This window comes from Vidua macroura, chromosome 5, assembly GCF_024509145.1.
Source record: "Vidua macroura isolate BioBank_ID:100142 chromosome 5, ASM2450914v1, whole genome shotgun sequence".
Lineage (NCBI taxonomy): Eukaryota > Metazoa > Chordata > Aves > Passeriformes > Viduidae > Vidua > Vidua macroura.
Window position 1 is genome coordinate 26,513,926 of NC_071575.1, and position 19,745 is coordinate 26,533,670.

Sequence of the window (19,745 nt, forward strand, 5' to 3'; positions counted from 1 at the left end):
TGCTTTTCTCTGTGCCGTTGCTGCTTCATAGAACTTTCTGCACTTTTAATTCCCAAATCCCTAAAAAAAATCTTTGTTGATCAACTTTCTTAAATTTCAACTTCAGTGAAAAAAAGGGTTTTGAAAAATTACTTGATTGTAGGTAAACCATATGTTTGCCAATGGGCCAGATTTGTTGTAGACAGTTCTTGTAGAGCAGATTGTTGTGTCAGGGAGCACAGAGGAAATGACCCCAAACTAAAAATTGGAAATGGAACTTGCCTCTAATACTTGGAAAGCTAATAGTGAAAATGTGAGTATCTTGCAGTGTGACTCAAACTGCTGCCTGTGCTACAAAGCAGGAATTTAATAAAACCTCCTTTGCTGTTTCTGGGACTGCTCTTGCATAATCCCCAAGTAATTCTGGACCTCAGTGGTGACTGACAAGAGTGAAGACGTTTGGTCCTTGACAGATTTGGGAAGAGACATGTTCTCCTAAGGCTTCTTCGTTATGCAGAATTCTTATGTATTTTCTGTTTGCTTGCTTTTAGTTCTACAGGTTTTTCTAACTTTTTCTTTCAGCTGTAATTTGATCTCACTTGCATGGTTTAGAAAAAAAGATGCTAAATGCTAGCCTTTTCTTTCCCAGGTTTTTAAGCTATTGCTAATAATTCTTTTGTTTTCTGTTCCAAGCTGATATTTAGTGAACAAGACCATTTCTGAAGGATTGCAGGATAGATGATTGGCTCAGTCATAGATAGGAAAGTGGATCTTGTGTGAGACAAATTAGACATAGTAGTAAGGTGCAATGTTTCAGTAGACAGAATCATAAATCTATTTATACTGAGCTATTTAACATCTAACGGTAAAAAGCTAACTAAGTTTTTCTTCTGCTGCTTGAAAAAAAAAATCTTGTAGTTTTCAATGACCAGGCCTTGGAAAAAAATGTTAGTGAAACATGTACTTTTTTCTCATGTATCCATTTTTGTTTTCAGAGGTAGATGCTGCAGAATGGGGTAAATTTCTTCATACCAAAAATAAGGTATGTTTACTCTCTTGATGAAGTAGCTGTGTCATAAGTATGTTAACAGATATATACTTAATTCTGGTATCTCTTCTCTTGGCTTTCCTGAAAAGATGATGTTCATTGGTATTATTATACCTGCTACTACTATATGGTAGAATATTGAGGATTTTGTGTTTTGCTTTTTATGAGTAGAAAGCTTTTGAAAACATAAAATGTCTATTGTGTGGGTCATTGATTCTGCTGAGTTGTTATAGTCCTTTTTGGATTATTTTGTTGATTATTCTGTTTTGTGCACTGCCAAAATTAGAGTGGATGTCACAGAGACAAAGTGTAAGCACAAATCATTTCAGTCCATTGAAGAATTGGCTACTTCAGAGGTTTATTAGAAAGCTGTGAGAAACAAGGAAGAGCTTCATGTGCATCAGGGTGAAGGAGCACAAACTGTGGTGACTTAGCACCTCAGGAAGAGTCAAAGCTTAGTTCTTGCTTGAAGACAGTCATATTTTTGTTGGCAGCTAAATGATAGAAGTGTTTATTATTTTAAACTGATTTTCTTACCTTCTAGGCAGTGCTAGAAATTGAAGGAAAGCTAGAGAGGAATATAGAGGGAATCAGTGGAAGGATAGCTCTGTGCTAATCTTTTTTGGTTGGTGGCAGGAGAGCAGTTTTTACAAGAGTGGGAAAATCTGAAAATGAAACTGCCCTTTGTCCTCTTCAAGATGAGAAGTGGTTTAGGCCACATGTTGTTTATTAACTTCAAAGGATTACAGCTAGACTCAAAATGGAATTAACTGTTTGGAATTCTCTGTAGGTGGATACAAATTAACAACTTGTGTCTGACACTGGTTATAAGACTTAATAATTGCCATCTCACAGAATTAGTTAACAGATCAAATACCAATTTCTGTAATTTTTAGCACTGATCATTCCTGTTTGCATCAGTTTAAGGGCTACTAGTAATTATTATATTTTTTTTTATTCTGTATACTTAGAGAGTTTTTCACCATCCCTTGCAGAAGAGAACATTATTTTGCAGTTAAATAAGCGAATGCTGTCTTTGATTTTTAAACTTTTTTTTTCTTCCTTCAGATCTATACAGATTTTGATGAAATTCGTCAGGAAATAGAAAATGAAACAGAGAGGATTTCAGGAAACAATAAGGTAAATACTGTACTGTCCATCTGTTGTCTTGCTATTGATTTTCTTGCTGCTTAAACCTTTCTTAAAGAATTTCAGCAGCTAGGAGTGAAAAGCACTTAACTGTTCTCATGAAGAACATGGGAATACTTCTTGCTATCTTGAGATGTTTTCACTGTGTTCATGAGAACAATTACTTCAGCTGAAAGACAGAATTGTTGCTTTACTTCAAGATTCTGTAATAAAAGTGCAAAAATAAACTTTCAGTTAAACTTGCTTCCATTTTTCTACATACCTGGCTTTATGTGTAATTATAAAACTGGCTGCTTACAAAGACAAAAGAATTGCTTGACAGGTGGTTGGCTTTTTTTCCTTGCTGTGTGTTTTAAGGTATGTGGTAAAAGAAATTCTTTGTAGTATGAAACGACAGCCTTTGGATTTTCATATGATGAATTTAAATAATCCAGGGCAGTAATTATTACTTCTTATTAATGTACTTCTAGGGGATCAGTCCTGAACCGATTCATCTTAAGATTTTTTCATCTAATGTTGTAAATCTGACTCTTGTGGACTTACCTGGAATGACAAAGGTAAGGTGCAAAATGCTCCACTTCTAACTTAGTGTGTACTTTTGAACAAGATGTGCCTGTTCACTCTTTGCCGTTGTTCTGCATTGCTAGATAAACTGCTTTCCTGGGGTTAAGTAGTGTTATGTAAATTTGACGTGTCACTATCTTCTGGGGTAAGATTTGGGTTTCTGCTGCACTTTGCTGATGTCAGAGATAGATTTGCTTATGTTTTTCCTCTTTCTACATATAAGTGATGGTAGGTCTGTGGGCTGCATGTTCCTTTCCATAGAAGAGGTAGCACTCCATGTCTCAGAGCTGTACCTGATAGATGAGACAGATGAGTATTTGGCAGCTTGGAAAGTCTCTTCCACATTGCTTCTCCAGGAGTGGCTATGTGTATTTTGTTTAAGAGGCTGTATAACGTGAGGATATCCTAATAGAAATGTTCAGATCCTGCTTGTTCAGGTTACATATGGAATAATTTTCTGAGACATGAAGATGACAAGATGACTTCTTTCCCTGCCCTTGCACACTCCACACCCCACTCTGCCAGTTGTGCACGTGATTCTTGGAGACCAAGCCTCATGCAGTCATAAAGACACAATTTTGAACAGTTCCATCTTGTTTTTTCTCGAGGTTCCTGTTGGTGATCAGCCTAAAGACATTGAACTTCAAATAAGAGAGCTTATCCTTCAGTTCATCAGCAATCCCAATTCCATTATCCTGGCAGTCACAGCTGCTAACACAGACATGGCCACTTCTGAAGCCCTGAAAATAGCTCGGGAGGTGGATCCAGATGGTAAGCACCAAGGCTAACTGGATGCTGTAATTCAACTGCTTTTTAAACTCAATCCTAAAATAAAACTGAAGTTGTTTGAGCAAAATATAGTAAGAAAAGTAAATGTCAGCACATTTCTTAGAAAATGTAAGTTTTGTATTTGCTTAAAGACTTCTTGCTGCAGTCTCTGCAACTCAAGAGAATGCTGGGATGAATCAATAACTGATAGATTTCTGGCTTGCCAGCAGACCAAATAGGTATTCTAACAGTCATGGAGTCACTTCTCGTTCCACAGCAGCAAAATGGTGTTAAGAATGTTGGAGGTTTTCAGAGTTTTAGTAGTTCACAGTGGTCTGTTGGGGCAACTTCATGCTTTATTGTCCAACATTGTTTCCTTTGGTAGAGAAAATATGCCACCCTGCAGCTAGTAATTGACTGTCTAGCTGTTAGTTTAGTGACTTTTGGTAAGGATAAGATCAGTTTTGGTGCCCTGAATTTATGTGGGAGAACTAACTGATTTAATGGATTAGGAAGATTATAATTTTATATTTACCTAAGGACTTTGGAACAGATCTGAAGCTATTGGCTGTCTGCTTCTTGCTTTTGCAAAGTGCTGTCAGTACCATTGACTAACAAAAGGCACTGTGTATTTTGAAAGAACTTGGAAAATAAGCATACAGAAATTAAGCTAAAATTTAGTGTTGGTACCTCAAATTTTTCTTTTTCATAAAATGTAACATTTCTTGATTGTTTCACAACTCCAAGTCTGCTTTGCTTGTCTGCCACATAACCTTGAGGGAAAGCTCTTTTGGCAGTCTGCTCAGTTAAACTGTCCTGGTTCAAGATATCCCTTTTATTTTACTCCTGTAAAAATGATTGACAGTGTCTTTTGGATCACTTCCCAAAATTCTGAAACTTAAAGGTCTAGAGTGGCAGATCATGTTGCAGGTTCTGCAGGAGTAATGCTATGTAGTGAGAACCTACAGTACTAAAGTAGCTACACTCATATGAAAGTTTCAAGACCCAAGAACTTACTAATTTTACTGAGATGCTGATTTATTTTTTTGGACTCAAAAAGTGTGTTATATTTTAAATAAAAAGTTCTTGGCATATTTTTTTCAGACCAAGAGCTCAGGAAATATTAAGGTCCCAGACAAATCCTTTGTGTGTTAGCCTACTGGTTTAGATGGGCAATATTCACCTATTTAATGAATTTAGGTCACTAATTCTTCATTCGCTGAATTATGAGTTTTAGTTACTCTGATCAAATCAGTACATCCCTGTGAGTGTTTTCCTTTTGGTAGGTCGAAGAACCCTTGCTGTTATCACAAAGCTGGATCTCATGGATGCTGGCACTGATGCTATGGATGTGCTCATGGGAAGAGTGATTCCAGTCAAACTTGGCATCATTGGAGTAGTGAATAGGTCTGTGTGGTGCTATTTTTAAAACTCTGTTAATATGAAGTATTATATGAAGTATATAATATGAAGTGTGGTGCTATTTTTAAAACTCTGTTAATATGAAGTAATGCTTCTGCTTTTTTTAGCGATGAATATAGTTTTAAGAATAAGGTGACAATGTTGAAATAAACTTCTGAATAAGCAAGTGAGAAGCTTGTTGCTCACTTCTCAAAAGCCTTTGTTCTTCCACTCAACCAACTGCTAATGAAGAGAGGAGTAGGGACATTTCTAAAAGAACTGTAGTGTCACCACTTCTGCTGTCGTTCTTCTGCTGGAGGGGTGCTTCTGTTCACATTAGCTCTGATCCAGCACAGGTCCTGTATGTATTAGTCCTAAGTCTATATGGCTGTGGAACTGTTTCCTGTATTTTTTTACCTTACTTAGGTCAAATCTCATGTAGTTTTGATAAGAGCATTGCTTACTCTGTGTATAGTTGCTACCAATACCAATTTGTTGACTATTCTGCATGGAGAAACAAGTAAAAACCTTTAAAGTCTAAGGAAGGTGAGTTATATGTGTAAAGCAAAACCCAGCTGTTTAATGTTCTGTCCAGAAAAGCAGAAGTGTAAATTACTTTTACTTTGCATCCAGTAACTAGTGTGTAACTCTGCCTTTTACCTTCAGGAGTCAGTTGGATATTAACAATAAGAAGAGTGTGGCTGATTCCATTCGTGATGAGTATGGGTTTCTTCAAAAGAAATACCCTTCCCTCGCCAATCGAAATGGAACCAAGTATCTTGCTAGAACACTGAACAGGTATTCCTTGAAGACATAAACTGATGTGTTAGACATATGTGCAGTCCTTTCTTTCCACCCTTAAGTGTCTCTTTTGGTGTTGTACAGTAATTTAGGAATTCTAAAATTAAGGAAAACTAGTTGCAAACTCTGGTTCTGTCGGTTTCTGAATTCACTGTAATTTTCCCAAGTAAATGTTTTCCGTTGGTGGTTATTTTGTGTCTCTTCTCTGTTTTGATGGAGATGATAAAGCTGAAAGTTTTCCTCCCTTCTAATGAGAGACTGTTTTCTATTTTTAGATTGCTGATGCATCATATCAGAGATTGCTTGCCAGAACTGAAAACCAGAATTAATGTTTTAGCTGCCCAGTACCAGTCTCTACTGAACAGCTATGGGGAACCTGTTGAAGACAAAAGTGCTACTTTATTGCAGCTGATCACCAAATTTGCCACAGAATACTGTAACACTATTGAAGGAACAGCAAAATACATAGAGACTTCGGAGCTGTAAGTACAAATATTTTCCTGGAATATTGACTGAGTGGTTTGGTTGACCCAGTGGCTCTTACTGGCTCTCACTGGCAATATTACTACACTGGACCATAACATACTCAAAAATATTTGAATCCAAGCAACTGTAAAAAAGGTTTTCAACAAGAGCTTTCTTCTTATTATTTGCTACTTCACTTATTATTTTCTTCTTTCAGATGTGGTGGAGCCAGAATCTGTTATATTTTTCATGAGACTTTTGGAAGAACTTTAGAATCTGTTGACCCTCTGGGTGGCCTTAACACAATTGACATTCTGACTGCCATTAGAAATGCCACTGTGAGTGTTCTTCTGTATTTCTGAGTGTTGTGGCTGTATGTTGGAGAGGAAGCTAAGGTTTATTTTATATAAGGGACGCAACTTTGAAATGGTTCAGTGTTTTCCTGACAGATTTGGTTTCTTGCTAATATGGGAATTGGTGTTGCTGAGAATTAACAGAGTAAGGCCACCTTTAAATTTTGCAGTATATAATAAAATGTTCACTCCTTCAAGCTTCACTTTGGATGTTAGACATGTCAGTCTGCTTTTGTACTGTGTCTGTTGTGTGTGGACAGACAGGCAGGTTTCTGCATGGTCTTGGACCATGAGGTACTCCATAGCACTGATCTGTGTTTATGTTCCTATCCTCCTGTACATGTAAAATGTAAAAACAGGATTTAGTAACAGGAAAGATGTCATATTTCAGGTAAAAAAATATTATATGTGTAGCTAAGCATTTGTCTGTGTGGTCATAAATGAAATTACTGAAACTGACCTATCTTGTTGGCTTGGAATTAGATGCCCAAGACTGTCCAATAAACAATGGCAGTTTCTCTCTCTGAAATTAGAAAGAAAATGTCTTTGCCTTTATAATAGATTTAATCAAAATGTGGATCCACAAAAAAGCATTGTTCAGATTTGTAAGCCTAAAGTGACATGAGTAGGTAGAAATCTGCAAGATTCTATAAGGATGCTTGTTAATCATTGTTTAATACATTTTGTCTTAAAGATAGCAACTTACAGCTTTTATTTTTACATCTACTTGAGACCTGTTCTGGGTGTCACTGTGACCTGATCAGATACTACTTCTTATAAATGCATCATGTTTTATATACAATCTAGCAGCTTTTTCCCTCCTTTTGAACCAGGGTCCCCGTCCTGCCTTGTTTGTTCCTGAAGTTTCCTTTGAGTTGCTGGTAAAAAGGCAAATCAAACGTTTGGAAGAACCGAGCTTGCGCTGTGTGGAGCTGGTTCATGAGGAAATGCAGAGGATTATCCAGCACTGTAGTAATTACAGTACACAGGTAAAAATGCGTGCTTTACAATTGGGATTGTAATTACTGGCATGTGCGTGTGGGTATGTGATTACTTGCTTAAAAACTTCTGGAAGTCTCACCAGTGAAATTTTGGTTTGTTTTTAGGAATTACTGAGGTTTCCTAAATTGCACGATGCCATAGTTGAAGTAGTAACCTGTCTTTTGCGTAGGAGACTTCCTATCACAAATGAAATGGTAAGTTTTCATCTACTGTAATTTTGCTGGTAAAAGTGCATGTTTTCTGGAGTCTTGATGCTTCTGTTTGCAGAGTCAGGAACCCAAATTATTGAAGGAATCTTATTTGTTAAATTGATAGTTATTTAATATGTATACATTTTGATGTGTACACATTTAATATGTACACACTCTTCTATATTAGAGTATAGATACATATGAAACAAAGGGGTGGGGTTAGGGTTAAGCATGTTGTCCCCTATGTTTCAATTTCCCAAGAAGAATTTTACAGAATTTCAATTTAATATCTTCTAGTCTTCCTCATATAGGTTATTTCCCTCCCTTGTTACAGAACGTACGTTTACTGTAGAGTTTGAGATGCAGAGATGAAAATTAAATTGTAGTCCTTATTCTGTGTGTTTCAGAGACTTGTAATGCCCTTTAGCTAGTGAAAACTAAAAGTTCAGCTTGTACCTTTAAATAAATATGTTTTAATATTAAAGTCTGATTTGGACTGCCTGTTGGGGAGTAAAGAGTGTTTCAGTATTTAACTCTGATGTGAAAAGCAAAATTTGTTTTATATACTCACTGTGCCTCACAGTGAGCCATCTCTCCCTGGTTCACATATTGTAGGTGGTTTGTAGTTGAGTGGTCTTTTCCTATGGGCAGTTAAGCTATGCTTGCCAGCATTGTAGGTCATTGCTCTGCACTGGCAATAGGTTTACTCCCTGAATTTTTGGGAATGTCTTGCATTGCAGGTTCATAATCTGGTGGCCATTGAGTTAGCTTATATCAATACCAAACATCCAGACTTTGCTGATGCTTGTGGGTTAATGAATAACAACATAGAGGTAAGAAAGTATGTCCTCTTAAAAAGTTTCTTGTCTATTTAAGTGACAGTGAAATTGATAAAATAACAAATGTTTCAACTTCTTTCCTTGAAGCACATTTCTACATTTTGAGACATTAGAAATGTGATGAATTATGAATATAGTGTATACTCTAGTGATCTGTGGATTTGTTAATTTCTATTGCATATTACATTCAGGATCACAGGTTGATACTTCACTGAAAGGATTCTGCCTGTTTTTTAGTCTGGAAACTAAGATGGGCATCTAACTGATTATTGCCTATGAAATGATATTTTTGAAGGGGAAATTTAAATTTGTAGTTGTGAAATGACATTTCATCTTAAAGTAACTGCATTTTGACTCTGACACAGTGTATCAATAATGTTCCTCTCATTCGTGGAAGGATAATACAAGTATTGTTTCCTCTGTTCAGGTTCTAATTTCTGCTTGCTTTTGGCACTGTTCTTGAAAATCTCTGTGTTACCACACTTCAGTTTTCCTGAGACATTCCCTCCATCAGTCTCCCATCAGTAATCTTGTGTTTTTCAAGTCCAAATCTGATAATACTTGTTGCTGCCATCATCCTGTGAAAGCAGTTCAACAACCAATCTGTTAGATTGGAAGAGCCAATCTGGTGTTGTTGCAATACCTCATCTCTTTGGCTAAGAGCTCATTAATACTCTTGTGTTTATCCAATACATCGTTTTCATTCATCACAGAATCACAGAATGGCTTGGCTTGGAACCAACATTCCAACCCCCCTGCCATGGTGCAGGGACACATTCCTCTAGACCAGGTTACTCAGAGCCCCATCCAGCCTGGCCTTAGACACTCCAGGGATGCGGCATTCACAGCTTCTCTGGGCAACCTGTTCCAGTGCCTCACCACCCTCACAGTAAAGAATTTCTTCCTATGGAATATGTAATTTAAACCTACTCTCTTTCAGTTTGAAGCCATTCCCCTTTGTCCTGTCACTACATGCTCTTGTAGCGTTCCTTTTTTAAATGCTTACATTAAAATTTCTACTCTAGTTTTAACCTTTTACTTCCTTCTCTACATATATTCTGTACTGACTAGGCATGCATTTGAATTTGACTTGGTAGACTGCTCTTTAATCTAGTTCAAAAACAATGTGTATGGAAACTGCTGTGAGTACACAAATTAAGACTTTGTGAAGCTGAACATACAAAATTGTATCATCATGTGTTACTTAAAGTAGTTCTTTCGTAATGTTTTTCTAAACAGGACATTGACATTTTTGAAGAACCAAACCATGTAAACCCAAGCCTTATTCCGTGGACAATCAATTGTTAATTTTAAGCAAAATCAGATATTTCTTTGTCCTGATTGCTTCAAATTCTGTTTTGTTATGAAACAAATTCTGCCTCCTCCTTCGTTTTGGGCTAATCATGTGCTGGCCACAGAATCAAATCCTTTCAATTATTTGGAGGATTTACAGCTTAATGAGGGCTGTAGAGTATCTGTGCTGAGCCAAATTGTGGAGCTTTGATATTGTTTTGTAAAGGCTCAGGTTTTGATTAGGGAGTGTGGTGCAAAAAAACTTTGCAAAACTTCTTATATTGAGAATCTAGTTTTGACCAGGTAATCAAAGTATCCAAATAATCAAGGGTTTCATAGACCACAGTATTAGCATGGCACTGGAAGAGATGAAATTACTCAAGTTTGTGTCTAAAATGGAAGTCATCTGTAAAATGAATCTTGCCTATGTGTTGATAGAGAGTAAGACATAATTGAGGTCTTGCTGGATTGTTTTTAAAGGAGCAAAGGCGGAACAGATTAGCCCGGGAATTGCCTTCTGCTGTGCCACGAGACAAGGTAAGGCGTAAGGGCTTTATTTTTTACATAAAGCTGAATGCACTCTCCTAGATCCAATCTAAGTATTGGAAGTTTTGATATGCTGCCCTAGTAACAGTCTTGGGAGCTTCCAGGTATTGAGCTTTTTCCTTTCAGTTTCATAAGACAGAAGTGGAATATCATTTTCTTAAAAAGATGCAATTTTTGGGAGGTTTTAAATCTGGTATTACGGAAGGCTTGTCTATAAATGTAATAATATACTTACTACTTAAAATTTGTCATCCCAGGTAAGGTGTAAAATGCCTGCAGATGTTGAAGATGGACTCAGAAGTTTCATGCTTAAATTTGTAGCTGAGACACACTGATTTCAAAAGATAAACAAGTGATTTAAAATATCCAGTGCCAACATAGTGACTTGGTTTTTCTTAAGTCACTCTTAAAACTGCAGTTTATTGCAGTCTTACTTTGTTTGGGAGCAGATGTTGGAGGTGACATTTTTGGTTGTTAATAAAAATCCAGTCATGTATTCTGTCTCTGGAGCTTGCTTAATTTTATCAGGTTTTGGGATTAGTGCAATGACAGGAGTGGAAGAACAAACCAAATGTAATGGAAAACATTGGTTGTAGAAAAGAACAGTCTAACAACAAGCTGGAATTTTAGACAATTATTTAATACTATGTGAATTATTAAGAATTCAAAGATAGAGACTATAGTTTAGGATCCTCATGAGGTTGTAACAGGAGTTTCTACAGCTGATAGAAATCTGTTCACTAACTTCATTACCTTAAAGAGTGAGACAAAGTCCCAGAGTAGATCTAATACTGTTGCCTTTAATCAGTCTAAGACAACTGACGAATGAACTGGGAATTTAAGGTAGTTACCTGGAGATTGCTTTCAGTGCTCTTTGATCCTTGATTTTATTAATTTCATAGTTACATCATCAGTGTAGAAGCTTAAATGAAATTGAAGGTCAAATAATCCAAAATAACTGTCTTGGAGATGCTTTTTATTTTTCTTTTTTTTTTTTTTTTCTTCTCTTTTCATTATTTTTTTCTTCTTTTTTTCTGCTTCTATTACTGTTTTTCTTGCAAATTCAAAATATTTCTTTTCTGGATTTTGAATGGTGCTAGTAGGTAAAAGTGTATGGAATTTGCTAGGTAAATTTGGTGGTGTTCAGTTGAATTTTTTTTCCCCTCCCTGCATTTTTCACCTTCCTTAGTCTACTAAAGCTCCAGGTGCATTGGCACCTGCTTCCCAGGAGACTGTTACTGCTGCTTCTGCTGAGGCTGATGGCAAGGTCTGTCTTGATTTTTCCTCTAAGCACTGCATGCATGTTTCTGTTGTGGTGCACCCCAGGTGTAAGGAAAGCAGTTTGTCCCTAGTGTTTTGTCACCAACAGTGTGTCCTATCCAGTTTGGATGTCCTCCCCAGTGTGGATTACTTGGCACTACTGGTTTTATATGCAGTGGCATGTCAAGACATGCCATGAGGTGGCCAAGTCACTGCTTTCTCTTTGAACTCTTGTTTGCAATATATTGTGGTGCAAATAGGCACCTAATTTGCCTCTAACTGTTAATAGATTGTTGGGTGCAACAGTACTCTAATCAAAAGTCTCCAGCATGGCTGTTAAACTGCATGTTTTTAATGTGTTGACAGTTAAAGAAGGAGGACAGAAGATAAGCTAAAATGTGAGTTTCCTGCTTCCTGCAGGGAATCTTTACAGGCTTTGTTCAAACTGAACCTCCTTTGTGTTGGTTCACATAATCGTTGAATCCCTGGTTTACTTATATTTGTGAAATGTGTTCTGCCGTGGTTTTTTACATGTTAGGTGTGCTGTCTTATCTGTTAAAATAACAGCTCATTATTCCTCTGAAGGCTTTTCTGCTAATTGCTCTTGCTTGGAGTCAGAAAAGATGGGCAGTCACAAGTTTGTGTATTAGGAGTACCAAGGGGATCCAGGCTTTCTGCTTTATTGCACATTCAGATTTTAATGCAAAGCTTCCATTTCTATCCTGAACAAAGTTGTTAAAATCTAGTCAATAGTAGAATTCTGACTATTATTTTCATCAATGTTTTAGAGGTTTTGATATGCTGCAAAATCTAAAAAGAAACCAAGAGCCACTGTGAAGATAGTTTTGTGATTTAGGAAGTAGCAGGAAGCTGCTGGTTTGCATTTCCCATAAAAGCTGTCCTCTCTGAGGGGATACATTTCACATTCTCTTGTGTAGCTTTGTTTTTGAAACTACTTTGGAGGTAGATAGAGCAGGCTCCACAGTAACACAGAATGAGAGTGGCATTTTTGTCATTTTGAACAGCTGTCTTGCAATCTGAAATCATGCAGTGGAGCTTTCCTTACCAATAATTTTCTCTTATTAACAGAGTTTGATTTGAATTCCTACTGTGTTCTACAATGCCTCTGAGCAGTTGTGCAATTTAAATAAAATTTTTGATGTGCACAGATTAGCTGGGTTTCCTCCTGTATGCTACTGCTGGTATTCTATTTGCTATGCTTTGTTCCTCATTTTTTTTTTTTTAGATTTAAGATCAGCCTGTGTTGTTTCATTGTAAACACAATGGATAAATTTAGCTTTTTTCCTCCTGTATCTGAAGCAAGGCAAGTACAAAGCCTTGAATGACCCTGACTGTTTTTCAAACAAGAGTAGATCTTAAAGCATAGAGTAAAGAGAAGAGATACTAGGCTTGTGGAAAGGTACAAAATAAAAATTGCCCCTCTTCTACGTCAAAATAAACTTTGGGTTTTTTAATACTAATTAACTTATGATGGATACCATCCATTAATATTTCTTTTCTTCAATTATTCCTAATGTTTAAGAGTTGAGTGTTACATCTCTTTCTCAGAAGATTCGTGAGTCATTCTTTGTCTGGAACTCCCCAGAGTCTCTGATCTTCACTCCAGAGGATGAAGATTTTTGTTTTTATTTGTTAGAAAAAAAGCCTTCCATAAATTCTGACAGCACAAATACGATCATAGCTGTGCTACCTCAAAACAGAAATGAGCATATTTTTTAGCTGTTACTGTAAGAAACTTCAGTTTGTATTTAAATAAAACTTGAAGAATTTAAATTCAAATATTGCAAGAGCTGGTGGTGATCTTCAAAATATACCTTCAGAATGATCCTGATAGTATAGGATGTGTGGTCAAAGCCAAATGACATAGAAAAAACCACCCCATATTTCAGAAGTGATTTGTTGACCCTTAAAATGCTGTGGACCTTTTCCATTTGAGACATTTTAATACCCTTTATTAGGGAGAGTAGGAATTTTAAAAGTTTTCATTTTACTGGTACCTTTTGTGAGCTATAACCAGCAAAGGGAGAATAAATACGGAGAATGTGAAGAACATAATGAAGGGAATATACCTATGAAAATCTTACTTTTTAGTGAGTTTAACCTGTAGTGATTTGATCAGACTCTTCTCTACAGTGGCCAAGTTCTAATTCTGCCATGACTTTTCAATGTGCTGTTTGTACAGAATCCTTCTGTAGGAGCAGATGCGCCTCAGGAGTCTGGAACGGGCAGCTGGAGAGGAATGCTGAAACCCTCCAAAGCAGAAGAGGTATCAGCAGAGGAAAAATCCAAGCCAGCTGCAGCCCTACCTTCTAGTCCTCAAAAAGGACATGCTGTAAACCTATTAGATGTGGTGAGTCTTGGAAGACAAACTCCTTTTCTTTGTAGTTCAGGCTCAGGAAAGAAACATCTGAATTCCAGACCTTATAACTTTGCTGCTACTATGTGGTATCTTTGTAAATCATTCCCGCTATAGCAACAGGGAGCCCAGCCAGTCTCTTCTGCTTTGCTCCTTGCCCACATGAATAAACCACACACAGAGAAAAAAGGCAGTAATTACATTAAGTCTTTCTTAAGTTATAAGAAATCAAAACCTGAGAATTTTTAAAATTCAGATCAGGGCCTTTCCCCATTCCAGGCTACATTTAGAAACCTTTAGCACTTAACACAACTTCACCTCAGCTTTTTCAGCAATCTCCCTGCAACCTCCCTGCCTGCTCCAGTTTCAGGCTATGACTGGGATAACTGGCTTCCTTTCACAAATTCCTGTGCAAGGGAACTCCTTGCCTAGATAGCTGTTGGTATAGAAATAAATCTTAACTCAGCTCAAATTCCTGCTTTTCTTGTGCTGAAATTTAATGTTTATATTAGAGGAGAACCACCATTAAAGACAAAACCCACTTAAGTTAAAAACAGATGGAGATACTTGAAGTATTTGGAGAGCTTTAGAAAAAATGTAGTGGTGCCCTCTGACCTTTGTTTCACACATGTGGATTTTGATATGTCTCTAATTTTATTTCTGCAGAATTACAGGTTTTTGCAAGACAGGTTACATCTATCAAACTCAGGCTAAAAGAGCAGTAGTTAGAGTTTTGAGTTGTATTTGCAAATGGAAATGAGTAGAATTGGTAAGCTGAGGGTTTTATTTTTTCACACAGCCTGTACCTGTTGCACGCAAACTTTCTGCCCGTGAGCAACGAGATTGTGAAGTGATTGAACGACTTATTAAATCTTACTTCCTTATTGTCAGGAAGAACATTCAGGACAGGTAAACCCAAACTTCCTTGAAATATTTAAGCCATATTGTGATATTTCAAGAATCATATATATAATCATGTTATTTTTAGCATGTCCTTATGTTTGTAAGAAGACAGGAAATAAATTAATTTTTTAGAAGGGACAGCAGCAGTAAAATTTGACCCTTCACAGAATGAAACAGTTTGAAGAAGCACTTGTTTCCTCTAATCGTTTCAAGTTCTGTATAATAAGTAAAAGGTTTAATTATTTAGGAGATGCCTGCTTTTCTGGAGGATGCTTCAATTCAGATGGAAGATTTGCAGCAAATAACTGGAAATAACTCTAGGTGCTGTGTACCCCAAGAGAATTTAGCTTTGCCATCCTGTTATTTCAAATGGGAAGGTCAAATCGGAGCTAGTGTGTGTGGCTCAGTTTTCTAGCACTTAGCTATAAAGATGGAAATGGCATGAAAAAGTTCATTCTACTGTGGAAAATGCCTTAAAAGTTTTGCCTTAAAAATGACATACCTTTTCTTTAATGAGGAATTCTATAAAACTTTTTTTGCTTATGTCTTTGTGAAAATGTCTAACTTCATATATACTTATATTTTTATGTATATGGGAAGTTTGTGGGGGAAGTACAGGAATCTGGAAACTAGATTTTAGCACAGGTTAGTGAGGCTCATAGGCATTTTAGTCTATCCAGTAAACTAATACCTTCAATGTAATTTTTAGTATTTCATGGCAGGGGAGTGCTTTGTTTACCTTAACTTTACTGCACTGCTTGTACTGTGTAATAGCAGAGATATAAATTATTTCTTTGCCTCTTTCTCTTCCCATTTACACATAAAATTTGGTTTTAGGGTTGACAAATGTATGTCATCCCATGCACAGTAGAGATAGGTTGGTTTCTAATGAGCAAAGTTATTTTGTGTTTTACACTCTTCATGTTTTTTTTACAATGCAGCTTTTCTATTTGGAAGAAATTAAGTTTATATGAATTAGTTCTACCCTAATATTGTACATGATGCTGGTTTTACTTGGGAGAGCTTTTATTTGTGGTAGTGATAGATTCCTGGTAGTTTGAGCCAAGGTTTTGTGTAGCTGCTTGCCCTCATTGTGCATTTTTCATCTGGAACAGCCTGGTTTTGAACCATTATTTTAAAGAAACAATCTTTATGTGCTTGCAGTGTGCCAAAGGCAGTGATGCATTTTCTGGTGAACCACGTGAAGGACACTCTCCAGAGTGAGCTAGTGGGCCAGCTGTACAAATCCTTGTTGTTGGATGACCTTCTCACAGAGTCTGAAGACATGGCACAGCGCAGGAAAGAGGCAGCTGACATGCTAAAGGTAATGAAGAGATCAGGAGCTCCTGGGAGCAGTTCACCATATCAATGAGAGGCTTTTTGAAAACTTGTCTTCCTTTTTTCTTTACTGCTTTTTAAGACTGTGCCAGTGTATTGCTTTTCTGTGATAGAGGAATTAAAACCAATACATGACCAGAAAGGATTACATATGAACTTTTACATCTGCAGTTGAGCAGGCTAGATAGAAAGTAGGTGCAATTTTTATCTTTTATGGCAGACTTTTAAAACTGTGTATGGTGAAAAAGTCTGCCCTTCTTGAGAATTTAATGGGTTGCCACTTGTTTCGTAATGACACTGATTAGCCTTGGTTTGATTTTTAGCTTTGCACTTCCCAGACTGCTGCTGTTTTGTCCCTGGGAAACCTCTCCAACATAACTAACTCTGGCTTTTGTGTGTTCCTGTGTGCAGGCCCTGCAGCGAGCCAGCCAGATCATTGCAGAGATCCGTGAGACACATCTTTGGTGAAGACTGTATCAGCCACACTATTTATATGCATTGGAGGTTACATTGGCTTGACAATTGCTAGGCATGGTATACGGAGTAGAATTTTTATTTATGAACTCTTCTTATCTGTGTACTGCAACTGTGTAAATCTGCTCATGTAAAGACAGTTGGTTTGATTTGCAAACAGAAAAATATGCTGTATTTTGCAAAAGAAGTCGTATTTAATCCATGTAATAAATGGCTCTAAATGTTTCCTTACCAGGTTTCTGGTGCAAATTAAAGCAGACCAAGTCTTCTGTCTCAGTGACAGTCTCATTTGAACTTGGGGAAAAACGTTTAAGTTCCAGTGCCTGACTTGCTGAACAGGTTGCCTGTGGTTAAGACGGCCGGTGTAGTCTTGTGGCATAGTTTTAAGCTGCTTTTCCAGTAGAAGTTTCAATACTGTGAAGAAAAGAGAGCACCGAGTATTTTCTTTCATTAATATATTGCATGCACTGTGACAGATGGAGGTCTCCATTTTATAGCACAGTAGAGATGTCGAGCGTATTACTATGTGTGTGTGTGTTCCCTCTTTTTTTTTCTCTTTGTCCCCAAATGTTTCAATGGCAGACAAAACGTCAGACTTTGATTTCATGGAGTATCATGTAGGAAGAATTAGCCTGGAGCTTGCGAACAAGAACAGCCTACTAAAAAGTGGCTGCAGAGTTATTAATGTGCACTGGAGCTTGTGTATGAATGTTGGAGTTTATAATCAGGCACAAGGACACCTTCCCCTTCCTCCCCCACTGGGACCAAGCCCCTGGACCATCTGACAGTAAAATTTGCTCTGGCAGAACTGAAAAATAAAACTGGATTTCAAAACTGTCATGGGATAATAAGCGTTTCTTTTAAAAACAGATTAAGTTGGCCAGGGAGAAGGGGATGCCCACAAATTCTGAAAATTTTGGAATGTATGACAGTATGAAAGGAAGTCTGTGGAATTGGAATATTTATATCAGAGATTACAGTTGCTTTTGAGGAAATCTTATTGTGCTGTAAGTAGCTTTTTTTTTGAGGACAATCATAAGATTATGAAATTTTAGGTTGGAAATTAAGTTGATGAGGTTTCTTTTTTTCTTCTGATTATAATTCATACAGATAACTATTGATAACACTAGCCTTGAAAAAGAAACATTTTAATTTTTATGAATAAAAATTTATTTAAACTCCAGCCAGCATACTTGCATGTACTTTTCAAGCAGATTCACTCTTTTTGCATAAAGTGAAAATGTTTACCATAGTGTTGCTGATACATTTTCTTTAACACAACTTGCATGAATAATAGGACACTGCTGTTAGCCTCTGTGGCTTGATTTTATGGTACTGGGCCACGATAGAGCGGGTTTCATTACCATATGCAGTTCCTTCCCCCTGAAATCAGTTAGCAAAAAAGGAATTCCTCTGGTAAGCTGCTAAAGATTGAAAATTTAAAAATTCAGTTTACAAGAAGCTCTGTTTAAAAATGTATGGTAATCTTCAGTTTGGCATCAATATGAGCACAAGGAGTTAAGTCTAAAAGATACAACTTTTGGATACTTTGTGTATGATCTGAGGTAATTAATGCAGAACACAGAAATATATATTGTGTATTTTTAAACAGCCTAAAAAGTCATGGTGTATGCATTACACGTAATGCTTTTATCTTGCATGGTATCCAGGGATGGTAGTTCTCAGATTTAAGAAATATGACTGAAGTGCAAACCACTTTTTAAATCAATTTGGTGATCAGTGAAAGCTTTTTAAGTTTTGTCAAAAGCATTGCACTTCTGTTTGGTATTCATCTGATACCTCTCTCCCTTTTGCTTTCAACATCCAAGAAGTTTTCAACAAGGTAGTGCCGTCCATAAGTGATCTGCTACCTAAGCTTTAACTCCCAAAGTTCAGTCAACAGTCTCTTTGTTAAGAAATACTCTGATTTGTAAAGTTTTGAAATGCTGCATAAAGCAAATGAATTTCATTTATTGAAGAAATTCTTGCAAGTGATACCTGGCTCTGTAATGTCATGTGAAATTTCCAGTGTTAATTTGGTTTCTGAAATGTTACGACTTTTTTTGTTTAAGTTTCACAAAAAGTTTCAATTTGGTAATGTTGGAGTGCCAAGAAATGAACTTGATTTGTAATCCTTAATGCAAGACTTTGAAGGTCCATGCTGTAACAATCCTGTTATTTAATAAACAGATAATACACAAAATTAATTACGCTAGAAATAATTTTGGGCTGACTTGTAGTTCTGGTGGCAGGATTTACATGCACTTGTAAGTTAGTAGTATAAGTTCCTATATGTGTACAGCCTTAGTTATGATTTCACTTGTTCTTACTCAATTCTGCATTATTGAATAGTTCCATAACTCATAATGTAGACAGGCTGCTCATGCCTACTGATAGGTTTGAACCAAGTTGTGCTCTGGAACTGCGCTAAAATACTTCAAATGCTACTATTACTACCAGGATTAAAAGAAGTTAGGGGGAAGCTGTGGAAAAAAGCCTAATGAGGGCAGCAACTGAAAAATTCCCAGATTAGATTGATGGTTTACAACTGTCTTCTTGATCGCCTTATTTAATTTAAACTTGAAAAACTTTTGTCACCAGGGCACAAATTTTAGCTAACTTGCTCTCCAGGGGGGAGAGAATCATGGAGGAGAAAACTTCCTGTAGCCAAGTTCCGATTAGTAATGTCTGACCTTGTTACCTAAGCTGTTGCAGTCCCGCTGTAACTAAAACACAGTATCCTCCTGATGTGAACAGTTTTTATTTAGTAGTCAAGTTCAAATTTTACTTAGTGAAACAGAAGGGTAGAGGGACTAGTGGTGTCTGTGTGCTTCAGACATTACTCTGAAGTAAACGGAGCAGACCTTGCATAAAAACTGCCTTTATTCATTGCTTTGTGGATGAATGACAGATGCCAGATTGGATATGGCAAACTCAGCTCCTTGATTTATGGACCACAGCAGGGGAAAGAAACAACTTGCTACTTTGTTGTGC

General features: G+C 36.9%; 1 protein-coding gene across 4 annotated transcripts in view; it reads left to right on the plus strand.

Annotated features, from left to right (window-relative positions):
* DNM1L (dynamin 1 like) overlaps positions 1 to 18,958 on the plus strand; it is a 35,850-nt gene extending 16,892 nt beyond the window's left edge. For 2 of the 4 annotated variants that reach the window (XM_053977108.1, XM_053977109.1), the window contains 17 exons: positions 975 to 1,021; positions 2,096 to 2,167; positions 2,647 to 2,733; positions 3,349 to 3,511; positions 4,795 to 4,915; positions 5,576 to 5,707; positions 5,986 to 6,192; positions 6,393 to 6,513; positions 7,362 to 7,517; positions 7,635 to 7,724; positions 8,462 to 8,554; positions 10,334 to 10,390; positions 11,589 to 11,666; positions 13,863 to 14,030; positions 14,836 to 14,945; positions 16,104 to 16,263; positions 16,689 to 18,958. In XM_053977108.1, the coding sequence (XP_053833083.1) occupies positions 975 to 1,021; positions 2,096 to 2,167; positions 2,647 to 2,733; positions 3,349 to 3,511; positions 4,795 to 4,915; positions 5,576 to 5,707; positions 5,986 to 6,192; positions 6,393 to 6,513; positions 7,362 to 7,517; positions 7,635 to 7,724; positions 8,462 to 8,554; positions 10,334 to 10,390; positions 11,589 to 11,666; positions 13,863 to 14,030; positions 14,836 to 14,945; positions 16,104 to 16,263; positions 16,689 to 16,745 (1,919 nt within the window). In that variant the 3' untranslated portion in view covers positions 16,746 to 18,958. The remainder of the gene's footprint in view (positions 1 to 974; positions 1,022 to 2,095; positions 2,168 to 2,646; positions 2,734 to 3,348; positions 3,512 to 4,794; positions 4,916 to 5,575; positions 5,708 to 5,985; positions 6,193 to 6,392; positions 6,514 to 7,361; positions 7,518 to 7,634; positions 7,725 to 8,461; positions 8,555 to 10,333; positions 10,391 to 11,588; positions 11,667 to 13,862; positions 14,031 to 14,835; positions 14,946 to 16,103; positions 16,264 to 16,688) is intronic. The other 2 variants (XM_053977110.1, XM_053977112.1) reach the window with 1 other exon arrangement.
* Positions 18,959 to 19,745: the final 787 nt, after the last annotated feature.